The sequence below is a fragment of the Oenanthe melanoleuca genome, chromosome 6 (assembly GCF_029582105.1).
Source record: "Oenanthe melanoleuca isolate GR-GAL-2019-014 chromosome 6, OMel1.0, whole genome shotgun sequence".
Lineage (NCBI taxonomy): Eukaryota > Metazoa > Chordata > Aves > Passeriformes > Muscicapidae > Oenanthe > Oenanthe melanoleuca.
Genome location: NC_079340.1, coordinates 27,664,195 through 27,680,264, shown reverse-complemented (window position 1 = coordinate 27,680,264; position 16,070 = coordinate 27,664,195). Strand labels below are relative to the sequence as shown.

Here is a 16,070-nt window from a genome sequence, read left to right as displayed (position 1 = left end):
TTTTATGTTTAACAGATGCTCAATGAAAAAACTGACAACATGGGATGTCAATCTAATTGAAAGCATTAGATTAGCTCAAATAATAACAATTCATTTCCACATTCTTCTCAGAAAACAGACTGTGAGTCACAAATTGAAAGAGAGGCACAAAGCATCACATTTTTAAGTCACCTGTCAGTTAGGTCAAAAACTTTTAGCACTGTATGTTACCTTTGGAGAAAACTATACTGTATTTGAACCAGAATAAGTGCATATCAAAGCAAATAATATTACAGTAAATTAAGTAAAATTAGTACAATACGCATTACACTATATTAAATCTTGGAAGTAAAAATTGCCTTTTGCAAATGCCATTCTGCATCATTTTTCAAGAGGAAAATACACTATCAAGTGCTTTATCAAAAGAATTATTTGAATGTTTAAATTTTATAACATTTATAAACCATTCTACAAATCCATCAAATCCACAAGTGCTAAATTTTATTTTCAAATGTATTTCAATCATTTTTGTCAAAGTACGAAAAGTCAGCAAAATTATTTTTTTTTTTTGCTATTTGACTATTACAATCATGCAAAGCAAAATAATTTTTCTATTTGTTCTGTAATAATAAAAATATGATCTCTTCATCATCAGATGATGCTCTAGAGCTTATTTAAAACCTGAATATATGTATGTGTGTGTGGATAGATAGATAGATAGATAGATAGATAGATAGACAGACAGATAGATAGATAGATAGATAGATAGATAGATAGATAGATAGATAGATAAATATAAATATTGCTGATAAAGGCTATTATTGCAGGGCCTTTGAAGAACCGCAGAACAAGTTCCTTTCTGACCATGTGACTGAACAATAAAACAATACACAAAATTCAACATAGTAAAATTGAAAACTAAGTAAGGCACATTTGAGGATCATCTCAGGATAGCTCATGAAAATATTACATCACCACTCAGCAATGGTGAAAATAAAAGAATCGTGACAGAATTGAGAATACTGTTACCCCACTGCATAAATCTGTGGCTTGTGTAACCTTAGAAAACTGTGTTCTACTGAAAAAGAAGAGATTAGTGCTGGAGACTCTTTACAGGAGGGTAATAAAGATGTTCCAATTACTTTGAACTACTGACTTTTTAACTTGGAAAAAAACAGACTTTGGAAGTGAATTATAAATGTCTATAAAATAAGTGACAAAAAGAGGGTGAATATGAAGAGTCCACAGTCTCTCTGAATATAAAGAGCTGAGTTTTATGAAATGCAGCTTGAAGAAGCCATGTTCAAAGCAAACAAGAGGAGACAGTTCTCCATGTAAAAAGTTTCAGATCTCTTTGGCAAGGACACTCCCCTGGCAAAGGGTGCTCCAGATGCAAAGATTTACATGAGCCAGACATAATTTTAGAATAGAGAGCTACTGAAGTTTACTAAATAAGCTAAATAAGTAATGTACATCAAGTCTACAATAATTTTAAAATATTATCTTGGGGGAATGGTAGCACAGGGAGATTATGTTTTTCCAATGTTTACTGTCATTTTGGGGACAACTTGTTACAGTTACTTCCTACACACAACAACCAGGCATCCAAAGTGTACGTAACCAGCTGTCAGCTTTTCCTAGTATACTAGAGAAGAATGATGTCCACTTGTACCCAAATTACCTCCCATTCACTGAACAATGGAGACACCCAATTCCCATAGTTCATTATACCTTCTACTCAGAAAAGATTAATGGCATTTGAATGAGGCCTAATGAGAGTATGAACAATTCATACATTATTTCTTAAGCATTAATAATTGATACTGTAATAGAGTTGTAACCTCAGCAAAATCGTGATTTTGGTAAATCACCAGAGGAAACGCTTAATTTGAATATAAAAGGGCTTTAAAATAAACAATTGATTAAGTATTCTTTGATCAGGGAAGAGCTTAAAACGATGGAAACGGTGCCTGCGGGTCAGGAGCAGCAGCAGCATCTCCGCCGGTTGTCACCGGGGATGCCGCGGCCAGCGGGGACCTCTGGTGGCGAGCGGAGCCAGAATTCCCGCGGCACATCCAGGGACACCCCGCACCGACTGCAACGAAACGAAGGCAGGAAAACCGCCTCGTCCTCAGCTAAGAACAGAAAAATCTTAGCCAGCTCGGTGATGGAAAGAATGTCACAGACAGCCCTTTTCCAGTGCTTTGTCAGAACTGAGCGACGGGAAGGGTGAGAGGGAAAGCAGAAACTCCACTGTGCCATAGAGGCATGGAAAGAGGGCTGGAAGGAGCCTCAAAGATCAGCTAGCTCCAACCCCACTGCCACGGGCAAGGACTGACTGACTACATTATGTGTCAATCGGGACAAAAATTGAATATATCGCTGCAAAAATGCAAAACAACAGAATAGTACTGGCCTCTATCAAAACGTCATTTAAAAAGCAAATTCTTTTGTATGGCTATTGCTTTATAAAAGCAAGGTAAATGTAGGACTTATAAATATCATTTATATATTTTCCTACTTGAATACATACTCCAGTATTTCAGCAAAAATACACATTCTCTTCAGAAACATCACACTCACTAAATACGTGCCTTCTGTGCAACAAAGAGCACTACAGCTGCAGAACAAAGATAATGAAAAATATGTTTTGTTATGTTTTATGCAAATATGATTTTTCTCCATTCATTTAAAATTGAGTTTCTTTCTTATCTTCCTAATGTGTCAGTCAATCCACTGGGAGATGGAGGGAATGCTTCAAAAAGCAGCAAACAACTTTATAAACCTACACTGGAAGTCAATTACGTTATTCTCTAAGGTAGGAAAAAATTCTATAGGTTTAAAAAAGTGATTTATCCCCACCACTCAAAAGAAAGAATCTAATTTCGATTTATTGAGGAGTTTCATGAAAAGCCAAAGTAACAATCTGTTCCAGTAGTTTAAGTCATAAGATCAATTTCCACCTAAATGACTGAACATCATCTACTGTCTTCAAACCATATCTTTTCCTTTGGGAGCACAGGAGAAAAAAAAACAGAAGTATTGATGTGTTGAATATAAATTTCACAGTGCTCTTTGTGCAAAAAAGTGATTTTGAAAGTATTTGTTGCTTATTCTGGTTTTGTTCATCTGATCATTTGACTTGACAATTATTACTTTAATTTAATTTTTCAAACACCTCAATTCAGTGGTTGAAACCAGTCCTACAGTCAGACCAATTATGCTGGAATGGCTCAGTAATTCCATCTAGGCATTCTAACAGGAGGTGTACCCATGTATCCCTACACTGCCCCTGCACAGCTCTGCAATATCCGTACTGGATGTAATTATTTCTCCCATCCTGCAAATAGTCTTGCTGAAAATGAGACTCAAGGGCAGGCAGAGAGATCCTGGTGAGGTGTCCAGCTAAAGTAGCAGGGCAGCAAGCTGTGCCAGGACTCAGGCTCCTACAGGAATGACTCAGAAATCCCAATGCACAGGAGCTGACGCAGTTCTTGAAATGCCCCCTGGGTGCTGTTGCTGAGCCCCGTTTGTCTCCTCAACAGAAAGAGTGATTTGGCCTGGGGGATGCACAGGGTCAGTCTAAATAGGGGAGCCAGAAGGGCTGCAGGGCCTGCCATGGGTGGGTATGGCCCCACAGCATCCTCTAACTGCTCAGCTCCAGATCCCATGCTCAAGATCAATAAGGCTGGCACAGAAGATAAGACCAGATGTCACAGCATTGCCTACTAGAATCAGTGAAAGCTTTCCTACTCCTCCATGACTGAGAACAAGTACAGTCTCTGGTTCAAATCACACGAGATTTGTCATCTTAAACAAAAATAGGTTTTGCTTCTCACTCTCTAAAAGAAGCAGAGACTTTCAGATCAGATGTAGCTGACAATACCCATTGGACTAGAGATTCTGAGACTCCATCCTAACAGCAGCAAGGTACCAACTCCAGTATCTCTGCTAACAATTCCCAGAAAACTTCACAGCTCTAAGACAGAAGTCTCCTTCCTATTCCCAAATGATGTATTTATGACCAGTTTATCCCAATTTTTCTTCTGCCAGTGTTGCTACCACTGTACTTAAAGACCTGCTCTGTCTATACATCCCACAAATGTTTATAAACAGCAACACTCTTCCCTCTCAGCCTTGATTTACTTGTTTAAGCAAACCATGCTCTGTTAGTGTCTCTTCCATAGCCCTGTCCATCCTAAGTTTTCCTTCTGCTTCTATTTGTATTCATAAAACTGTAGTAACAAAACATGAAGCATACTACTAATGCTTTCATATATTTAACTGGAATTTCTGTGACTGACTATTGTACCAGTACACCTGGCATTTTGGATTTAAAACATAAAATTAATAATGTTAATTAGTTCATTTCTAATTGAGATAGACAGCAAGTTCTCTCCCATGTCTCTTTCCACATTTCAGTTCAAGACTATAGAACAAATTCTTAATACTCTTAGTCTCTAAACGTATTAATTTACAATTAATATTGAAGTAATTAACACCTACACATTACTTGCAGGCTTTCTTGCAGGATATTCTGGTTCTCCATATTTAAAGTACCTTCCACGTTTGTATTTCCAGATATCATTAGCAGTCTTATAGGGAGATTACAAAAATTATGTAACAACATCAGTCCCAAGATCAGCCTTTAAGGAGCACTGATACCTTTCCATATGTGTTCAGCACATCCACTCACATTTCATGAAGCAGCTGAGCTCCCCTTATTGTTTCCTTATGTATGCACTATACTCTTCAGTTTCAGTGACTTCCTGTCATCAAATGCTGAGATTCAGATAAAATATATTGCATTTTCATGTCAATTTTCTTACATGTCAATTATCTTCATATGGACTACATTGATTAAATCAGATTTCAACTGTTTTGTTATTAATCACAATATAGGTTTCATTATTTCTTTCCTCAAGTTATAGTCTAGAACCCTACATGCTGAAATGAACACTGAGCTGCATTAATCCCTTTCTTTCTAATCTTAAATGAAGGTGCTACAGATAATAAAGTAAATTTAATATCTTACCTTATCAGGGAGATCAGCACTATCTACTTCTTGTATTCAGGACAGAATATTTCTTGGAATCATTAGTTTAATCAAGTTCTATTTTACTACATTTAAGTGTATGCTTTTTAAACAAATATTTAGGTCATAGATTTATTCTAAATGGTTTACAATTTTCATTAAAACTCTCAAATAGCAGGGGACTCTCTTCCTAAATCTCATCCTAATTAGACACAGAGAGCATTATCAACCCTTTTAATGCAGTCATTTAGTGAAACAAATCAAATAAATTCTGCTAAACTTACTTTCACTAATTATCAAATGACACCATAAAGGTATTTAAAACTGGAGCTGGCTCTTCATTTACCTGTGATGTTCTTTCTCTTGCAATAAGGACACTTGATTTTTCCCACACAATTTTCAGACACTAAATTTCTATTTTGTTTACAAATTGCACAGTCCTCCAAGGATGTTTGTCAAATTGTTAAATTCCAGATGAAGATAAATCTGAAAACGTTTCCAGTACATATGGAATAACCATTCAATACAAGACAATTCCTTCCTACCAGTTCTATAGACAGAAAGTTTTCTTAGACAATTCTCATTTCTGTGATCAACAGAAAAAAAAATCTATAAATATGGAACACAGAAATCTAACTTATAATTGGGAGACAAAAATATTCCTTGGATATGTGTCTTTATATGCATATACAGTATAAATGCACATATCTTTAAGAGGACATTTCCCAGACTGTAAAACTGCAGTTTCTCCTTTCTGAATTGATGCTTGGCCAGGAGATGACCTGAAAATTAAAACTGAGACAAAGAGGGCATTATCACAGGACAGAACAGTTATAAGAAACCTGCTTCTATTTTTTTTTTTTCCTTCCAAAAACAGGTCTGCCCAAAGCAAATGTCCTCATTTCTGAAGACAGAGAGTTGTGTGCTTTCTGGTCCAGAACATCCAGGCACAATGGGACAAAATCTCAGATTTCAGACCTCCAGGAATTTGGCACAAGCTCTTCCCAGTGCTGCATCTCACCTGCTGCTGCCTGAGCTCTCTTCTTAAACCTTTCCCACCAGTTTCAATAAACCAGCCCCACAGAACCACAGTTTGCTAAATCTCAACATTGGGGAATAAGGCAGGCCAAATGAGAGCTTGACATCAAAGCCTTCCACTGAAAAGTGGGAACAAACCCAAATCCAGTGAGTCCTTTCAGGATAACCTGAGTTAGACATTGACAGAGTTGTTCTGGCCTGGCCATACCCAAGATGCTGTTAGAATAAATGCCATAGTACCAAGCAAGCAAAGCACTGATTTTACACTGCAATAGTCATAGTCCCTTTTATACTTTCATTGTTTACTCTTCTCCTTACAGAAAGGCTCATTTTTCCCTAGAGAGATGTTATAAAACTCAAGCTGCCTGAATTGCTAATGGACTTATTTCAAGTTAAATTAGTTTAATTTCAGAATCTGGTCTTCTGCTACATCTCTATCTGCTAGGAGCAGCTCTGTAGGGAGAACCAACTAACTACACATGTTCCAGAAATTTTATTGGTGTTTTAACTTTGGATTAGGGCTGAATGCCTGTTTGGGGCTGGTGTGCATTATGTGCAACCCTTTTTGGTAGAGCCCATTTTTGGTGGAGGTCCATATAAAAGAAATGCACTTCCTCTGTTTCCAAACCACCTCACAATGCAATCCAAAACAAAATAAACATGAAGGATCAGATCCTCTTAAAAATTGATTTAAACATACCCTGTAATTCATCTCTAACAGATTCCTCTTTTGCTTGCAGTGCTGATGTTCAATGAGCAAAATATCAATAAAGATTTTCTTAAGTTCAAGAGAGCCTTCAACTCTTTTTTTTTTCTCCTGTCTACACCCAGGAGTCAGCAATGTTTTCAGCATTTTTAAAGACAGTCCCCCTCTTAAAAGTGCAGAACTGTTTGCTATCCTTCCAGTCATCCTGAATTTTTTTCACCTGTCACAGAAGTTTTTAACTGTCTGGAAATCTCTGCTCCTTTATAGCCTGAAACAATCCAAGACATGGTATTCCTGGTATCAAAGAGAATATTCTGGCTGTGAAAACCTATTCAGCAAAAGCATCTTTCTATAAAATTCTTAAATAGGTCAAATTGTGCAAGAGCCACCACTTTGGTCTCAGCCACATCTCTTTTACATGTGCTTAGCAAAGAGAGAGCAAGTCAGTAGTTTTAAGGAATATTCTTTTCCTCCCTGAATTACAATCACAGCCTTTTATCAGCAGGCATTGACAGATTCTGTTATATAATATCAATACAGATTAGCCAGGAATGGGACAATATAAAATGGCACAGAACTCATAAAGAAAATGCTCCTTAGAGAAAAGTTCAGCCTCCCTTATGTTGGGTGAATATTTTAAATTAACTAGATTTTCTGTAAATACTAGATCTTGTTTTTACACCAACCACCTCAGAAATATTTAAGAGTACTAGCATTATTAAAAATACTCTGATTTAAAAAAAAATATATTTAACTAGTGCATGTTTTGTTAAATGCAACATTGCTTAAAAATAAAAATTATGTCAATTATTTGTTTTAAAGTCTAAAAGTTTTTATCAAAGCTTTATTCTGTATTTGTACAACCAGCAGCCAGCTGCAAGTATCTAAAATATCTTTGTATTAATTTCCACAAGGCATATCTAATAATCAGAGGACACTACTTTTTACCCAGAGAAGTTATTCCATCCCAAAGTACACACCAAAGTATCCTCTTTTCTCAGAATACTTGTTTTAAATGTGTAATGTTCTTCAGAGCTGCTCCTTCAACAATAACCACGAGATGTCACCATTGTAAAAGAAAAACTCCATGCAGTAAAATAGGAAATTCTGGGATTTATCTTCTGAATCAGGAGTTCTAATTATTATACATCCAAATCAATGCACTTCAATGATTTTTTTTTTTTCATACAGGCACTAAAGTTACTCAAAAGAAGATAAAAAGAAAATAGTGATAAAAAATGAAACACTAAATTCTCTCCTAAAGCATATAAATCAAGATCCTGCAGCCACTTGGTTTGAATTATCAAACACAAGAAAAACTTGTCAGACAGCAAGAGAAAAATTTATGATTCCATCATTGCAAATAATCTGCACAGAAGATATTAACAGTATAGAAATGACAGAGAATAAATAAATATAGAAATAAATCAAGAAATAAAACAGAGAAGCAAGTAGTTTCTAAGTAAGAGAGCTTAAGGAAAGTTTGGTATTACATAAGGGAAAGCAATTATATATCCAAACCAGCTCATCTGTGACAGAATTTAGAAAAAAAGAATTGAAATCTATGTAGATTCAGTGAAAATCCAAGGAACAATGAAACAAATTATCTTTATATGATCTGTAGGAAAGAGTAAAAAGATAATATGTACAGAAATGTTAGGAGAAAGGAAGGTGCTAGCAGCAGTAGTCAGATTTTTAATTTTATTTTGTGCTTAAAATTTCTAATTAAGTTCATAGTACTGCATCTGAAGGCATAGCCTAAAAAAAGTATTTCCAAAGATTTGTGACATTTCCCCATCTTGTAGTCAGCAATTTGATATTGCAAGGAATCCATGCACAGCTAAAAGGGCAATAGTCTTGCTGCAAATTCTAGTCACAGCTTCTGGACAGAGATTAAGCCTTCAGTTCTTTTTGTGCACTACAGTCCTGGAAGGTTTTAAAGGACTCAGTAAAAAGTCTACACTATTTCCATTCAATGACCACATTGCTAAACCACTTCTCTTCTGTGGGTGCACTGACTGCCTTTGAATGAACAACTCATTAATTATTAAGAAGTGAAATGACTGCAGAGTAATAGGTGTGACAGCTAATAAGAGTTAAAAAGTCATTTCCTTTGACATGCCAAAAGAAACAGCAATAAAACAGAACAGAGGCAGGAAGTCATGGGAAGTGGTCACATCAGCTAAGTAATCTGGAGGGATTTTAATATTTCTGTTAAGAGAATGGCAATTTCTAAGCATAGCAAGCTAAGCCAATTGAGACTTGTAACAGAAGTGGTAAATGATAAAAACAAAAATCCATAATCATTTAGCATAATTATAGTAAGTGAATTAAACATTTAGGATCTTAAATAATTTATCTGTAATGAGAAACAATGATTTATGGTACTGGGAATAAAACTGCACCACATGCTTACAGTACATCCATTAGCCCACACACTCTTGTACCATTATAGCAAAGCAGTTCACCTTTGTTATATCTTTTTCACTGAGAGGCTGCTATAAATAACACCCAGCAGAAAGCAGACAGTGGATACTTTACTTCAGGAAACACTAAAAATATGATGCAATGATGATGATGATTAAAGGGAGGGCAGGGAGAAAATCAAATTACCTGATACAAAGCTAAGCAAAGCTTACCCTGCCAGCTGTCATTGCAGACACAGAGCTTCTCTCCTGTCAGGTCACAGTAGCCATGGTCAGGACTGCCACAGTTGGCTTTGCAGTAGGGAATGTCACAGGCCTCTCCTTTCCAGTACTTGTCACACTCACAGTACACCCGGCTCGGGACAGACAGGCTGGTTGTGCACTTGCCATGTTCTGAGCAGTTATTAGGGCAAGAGTTAATTCTGGAAAATAAATATGTAAGATAAGGGATATCATGACCCATGAGTTGATGATAGTGGTTTCATCTGGCAGTACTCCAGCAGTGTTTGTAAGATAAATTATGTTTTAAATGAAAAAAATTCTATGTACTGATGAAACACAAGTTTAATGATGATTTTACAGGAAAATGAGCTCAAATGGTCTTGATCCAATCATACCTACAAAGTCTGTGATGTACTCAGGATCACAAACACCTTGCACTGCAACAAATACAGACATTAAGCAGGACAGGCCCTGCCTGGACAGATCTCTACCTGTTTTTCTCCTATATTCCAGTGTAAATACTCAGTCCCTTCAAATGTTTGTTATCTCTAGAAACAACCACTCTGGAAGTAATTGAGCTTAAACTCTCCAACACTGGCATACAGATAAAGGGTTTTCCTGAGTAGCTTTGGTCCCTACTGTGAATAGTACATCTAACCTCTGGGGAGAATAAAAGAGAGAAAAACAAGTAAGAAAAAATACAAGATGGCTAATATCCTGAAACTACTTATAAGTAGCACTTCATGCTTTGAATGCTTGATAAAAGAGCCACCTTAACTCTGCAGTCCAAGATATAAAAAACAGGAGAGCCTAGGCTGAAAGAAGTCTGACTGTTCTGGGAGTTAGCAGTCCTGTGATACACCCTACCAAACACTGAGATCACAGGCAACTGGAGTGCAAAATTAAGCAAAGTGATTCCAGAAATGCAGGCAACTCCTTGAAATGAGGGAAGATGGAGGATATGAAACTCAGTTTCCATGAACTCAGGCAGTATAAGCCTGATGAAGTCCAAATAGGATTTGGAACTTCTTTTGATGACTCACAGCAAACAGAATAAAGTGTTACTACAAAACTGATGATAATACAGACCACTCCTTGCAGATTGAGAGATGGATACTGTTCACAGTCTTCCCTACTAAATGAAGAAAGAGCTATTAAAAGCTAGCAAAGAATTGTTCAAGGCTGGCCTTTGACAAGATGTAGATGTGGTAGGACAGTGAGGAGACACGTTTTTGTGTTCTAGAGACTCACTTCTCAAAGGACTGATTCTTTTACACTGCTAAAATAGAAAATTCCACATCTGACAATCATTCCAAATCTCCTGAGGGTTTTACCTGGTAACACACATGGCATTAAAACCATTGATGGCATTAACAGCTGAATGCTACAGCTGTGAGGAACCTCTCCCCCAATCTCACAGGGAGTGTTCTGCAGTTAAGTTTTCCATCAGGAGATATTAGTTGGAAAGTAGATCATTTCCCACTCCAACTGGTTCATTAAGGATTCAAACAAAATGAGAAAAACCGGATCAGCAGATTTGGAAGAAAGTTGTCTGACTCCAAGGAAGAGAAAATTTACTGTTCTGGAGTAATTACAGTTGTTTGCTACTAAAATGGCACTTGAGTCACAGATTTTGTGTTTCTGTCTTCCCCAAAATAAAGGAATACAAGTGGTCCATCAAAATGAAGTAAAAAAATAAGGAAGAGGGTAAGAGAAGCAGAGTGCAATAGACCAGTGACAGAGGCAAAGTTAATGCAGCCATAAAAGGTAATTGTAGGTACTTCTTTATCATAAAAAGGGTTACTGTTGGTTCATTAAAATTGTTTTAAAAGTATCCATTGCAATAAAAGACACAGAAGAACAGAGTTCATAGAATTTAATGAGTTCTATATGCAAAGGAATTAAAAACTGGCAAGTTTTTTCATTTATTTTAAGTCTACAAAAAAAAAATTAGGTAAAGATATGCAGCACGCACCACATTACCAAGTAATGAAAGAATGCATATACACTCATTTCTTAAGAATGCCAAGTCTTATTGCCATTTGCTCCCAAGACAAATAAAATAAGTGTAATAAAAGCTTCAGGGATAACTGAAAAATGTAGCTAATTACAATAGAAAGTCTGCCAGGTGATGTCAACTGACATCATTGATGTCAACTGACAAAAATTAAACATACCCAGTCTTCTAGGCTGCCATTTCCAATACAATATATAGTGAGGTTTCCCAAGCTTTGAGTAGCTATTTATTATCTGGTCAAAAGTGGGCAATCTGCTGCAAATTACAGCAAAAATTTCCCACAGATAATGTACCAAGTACTGTGCCAAAGCAAAGCTATGGTCAAAAACACAAATAGGAAGTTTAAACTAATAAAGAATATGACAAAAATATTATATGTACTTCAACATAAGACATGCAGTGCTGGCCACCACATCCCAATAACTGATATTTCTGAAGGGATTGAGAGAAAGGAACAGGCATTTTTCAATCATGGAAAAGCCATCATATAAAGAAACAGGTCTAACAGGACCAAGCAATTCCCTCTTGAACTCAGGCATGCAATATGAAGAGATGTTGCATTGTGTCATATGCACATCCCAAATGAGACAGAAGTTGCAAATAACTGGTGCATATAAAAAAGAAAAGACTCAGGTCTGCTGGATGCATCTTTGGAGCTGCTGACAGAGAAAAGGAGATTGGACAAAAGCAATCATGGTCATATCAGATTAGACATGTCCATCAGAAAAACTAAAGGACACACAGTGCAGATAAGATCTATGAAGACAGAGTGTAGACTGAGATGGAAAATAGGAGGGGAAATACCCAAGAAAAGGAAGTGAAATGGAATAAAATCTTTGTGGCTGGCAGAAAAATCCAAGTGGAACTGCTTAGAAGGTTTCAAAAGCCATAGTATATTCAGCAAGAAAAATCAAGCAACAGATGATCCCAGTTCAGGAGAAGGGAATTTATATGACAGCAGATATAATCTCCCTTCTAGTCCATATGACAGCTATATGTGTTGGATAAACACTGGAGGGGATACATTTTAGTTCCATATGGCAAAGGAAAAACATACTCTGGAAATGGCCATGTGATTTCACTCACAAAACCATACTCTGTCTCTAGGAGTTTTTTGCCCCTAACTCGTACCTTAATAATTTATTACAAGCCTAGCCCCAGCCCCCTGGTTTTAGACACACTGAGTATGACTCTTACACTGTTGAAAAAAACAAAGGTAATTACTTAGTACAAAAATACTTACGAATAAAAAATATTAAATCCTGTTAGGTTATAAGCAGCATCACTAAAAAAGTGCAGCAATGCATAGCCAGATGTAGTAACCACTTCTGGAACAGTTTCATTTCCACGCACTTCAGGGACTATTAGACCACTGGAAAAGAGAAGGAGAAAAATGTTTTTAAGCAATCTTTGGCATATTTAGGAAAAAAAAAAGGAAAGCAGGATTTCAGAATTCTGCTGGTTAACTATATAAACAAAATGACTCATAAATATAATTTTAAAATTTTTTTTAAAAAAGCTATACAAAGTATATAAAACTTGTCCATGAATCTGCAAGGTAAGTCAGGGGTTTCCAGGAAAGTGCCTATGTATAAGCATTAACACTCCATGCAATGTCAGCAGTATGTATCCAAGCAATGGATTTCTGCTATGATTATCTAACCAAAACTAACATTTTGTAATGCATTCTAACACAGCTTTACATACATGTTGTAAGAAAGCAAGCTAGTTCACATATTAAAGCCTCTAATGTTACTTTTTTCCCCAATAACTGAAAGTGTGCATACATGACTACATGGACAGAAAGATTAGTAAATACACTCACCTAAATACAGCTATTAAAGGTGCATATATTGAATCTCCATCATATACATACATATGGTCCCAGCTACATTCTGTGGCAAAGTGATTAAACCTTAATCTTAGAATCGCATTTGGGCTGAAAAAAAAAATAATTATGTAACATATTACTTACAGAATTACTGAGATCATAAGATCAAGAACTCACTGTAGAACTGATCATGCCAACATAACTCTGTTAAAAATTTTGAGTCGTAATTAAATATTTCAAAGTGTTAAATAACAAAAGCCAGCACAAACAAATATTTTCCTTTATCTTAGAAAATTTTGAAATAACATATTCAGACCTTAGCTAATAATTCCTAAAGTTAATAAGAGGCTTTAATTCACCAGATTTTATCAGTGTTCAGAACTAGAAATTTAGAGCAATCAAAATACCTCATTTTAATTATTTTTAATAAATTTACTTTGCAATGTCTGGACAATAATCTTAAAAGAAGCTTTCAAGATAAAATCACCTACACATCCTCTTTCCAGTATTATACTAATCATTGAAATAAATCTTAAAACACTCAACTAAAATTGCAACCAATATTAGTGCAAGTGCCTGTCTCCTCCCCTTTGCCAACATGTAGGAAATGTCACCAGATTTTGGCTGAGGTCCAAATGGATCTGGAAGTGAAATTTTCACATTTCACAGAATTATCATACATACATACATACATACATACATATATACTTTTTTTCTTTCCCCACAAAGCATAATGATTATTTTCTTGTAGCTCTCCTCACTATTGACAGACTTGAGTATAATTTGTCGGTTTGGAAAACATGCTGGGTTTTGTGACAGATCTTTTGGAGAGAGTGCTTGGTTCATTTTTTAAGACAGAGTATTATACACATATGTGACTTCCTTGTGTGCTGACACTTGGCACAGTGCTGCTGGGTGCTTTACTCCTCCCCAGACTGTGCAGCACATTAATTTCTCCAACTACCCACTCTGCCATCTCCTGAGAACAGGAGGAATGGAGTGGGGAACTGCCTCAAAGCAGAGTCTGCCTACGGTGCTGAGATGTGTTTCCACTTTAGTGCAGTGCAGTGCAAATATTCCTGAGCTAACCCTGCCTGAGTAAAAAGAGAAGTCTAGCTAGGTCAGACACATATGGCCTGGTCTTCTAGATAATAAAGATTCAAGTCAAATGATTTTGCAAACATCTGTAACCTCACTGCTGTTTTGTTTAAATTACTGTCTACATATAAACAGACCAAAGTTAGATGAGACACATCATTTCTGAACTGCAGCAGTGGAGCAGATATTCGAGGTGTCTGAGGTTCCATGACAACATGGAAATACAGAAGGAGTTAATTTTCTTCTAGAATGTTAGTAGAACTGAACTAGTCAGCAAAATCCTGACCCATATCCTGGGAGGTGTCCTCCTGAAATGTAACCAATTTGTGCCACTAACACTTAGCCATGCTAATTTATGTGTCTCATTATTTCTTCAGGCATGTCTTTGTGATTCTGTGCAGCATAAACTGAAAAATTAGCAACATGCATGAGGTATCTAAACTGTAGGCATAAAACTATTTCAAAACTAAGTACATGAGGAACTGTAGAATGCAAAAGAAAATACTTCATAGAAGCACTAACTTTTGAGAAACATATAACTGAATAAACATTCTGTACTTAAGGCCATTTCTGATTTCTCACTGATATGAGTTAAATAAGATAAGTCAGGTAATGAGTCAAATAAAGGGATTCTGTAACTACTTCTGGAACTTACGTAAAGATACTAAAATATGCAACTTTATGCAAATTTATCACTGGGTTTTGAGGACCTGCAGCACTGGCCAAATACCAATGTCAGCCTAATTTCTGCCAGCAATTTAAATGGGAATGGAATTTGGCCAACTCTAAGCAATCCTGAAAATACCAATGCCATTTTTTAAAATTCTATGTAATATTCAAACAAAACCAACACAAACCAACAAAACACCAAACTGTTCATATTGTATCCTCATGCAGTCTCTATGTGAGTTTTTTAGATCTCTAGAACACATAGTACCAAACTGTTCAGAAAATTTAAGCTAAGAAAATAGATACTTACTATCCTTCAATTAACCATGTGCACTTAGTTTTGTATTTATAATTTATAGGTCCATCTGTTAAATATCCAGAAGGTTCTGTTAACCTACAGGAGGAAAAACAGACAACAGACAATGAATCATCAATACACCAACAGAATCTTTCCGGATTGAAAGAAAATTGGGGGTAGGGAAAACAGTCAAATCCCTCTTCATATTTCTCATCACACTACTTGTGCTCATAAAAACTTGAATTCTGATTGTTCTATATCATTGATTTGCTTTCTTCCCCCAGGCATTCACTTGTATTTTTTCTAGTTTAGTAGCAAATAATTTAAATTATCCTTCACACAAAATGGATACAAGCCAGTATAAGGGGAGTTTGTTTAAGAGCATTTTGGTTTGCTTTGCTTAATTTGCTTTGCCATTGCCTTACAACTTACTTCTGAAATTAGACAACACCAGCCACACAAAAACTCTCCTAGATCAAGACAAATTAAGATATAAATTTGAATAAGCACATCTGTCAGCCTGCTGCTCTGTTATTCCTAGTCAGTACTCTGTCTCTGCACAGTGATCTCCATTGATTACCCAGGAAGGAGCAAATCCCTGCAGATTCTCCACACAGCATTACACCACCTTCAATGACTTGCAGCTCAGGGATACTTTCAGTCCACAGCTGTGCCTTTGGGTTCATGCTTTATACCACTCAAAATGTAATGATCTGTGTTTTATTTCCCTACTTTCCCTCCTCTGCCCTTT

At 36.2% G+C, this 16,070-nt stretch overlaps 1 protein-coding gene across 3 annotated transcripts in view; it reads right to left on the bottom strand.

Moving 5' to 3' along the window:
* ATRNL1 (attractin like 1) overlaps nt 1-16,070 on the bottom strand; it is a 425,814-nt gene that overhangs the window by 371,819 nt on the left and 37,925 nt on the right. For all 3 annotated transcript variants that reach the window (XM_056494988.1, XM_056494990.1, XM_056494991.1), the window contains exons 2-5: nt 15,332-15,415; nt 13,249-13,362; nt 12,667-12,795; nt 9,398-9,606 (exon numbers count right to left, since the gene is read on the bottom strand). In XM_056494988.1, coding sequence (XP_056350963.1) covers nt 9,398-9,606; nt 12,667-12,795; nt 13,249-13,362; nt 15,332-15,415 — 536 coding nt within the window. The remainder of the gene's footprint in view (nt 1-9,397; nt 9,607-12,666; nt 12,796-13,248; nt 13,363-15,331; nt 15,416-16,070) is intronic.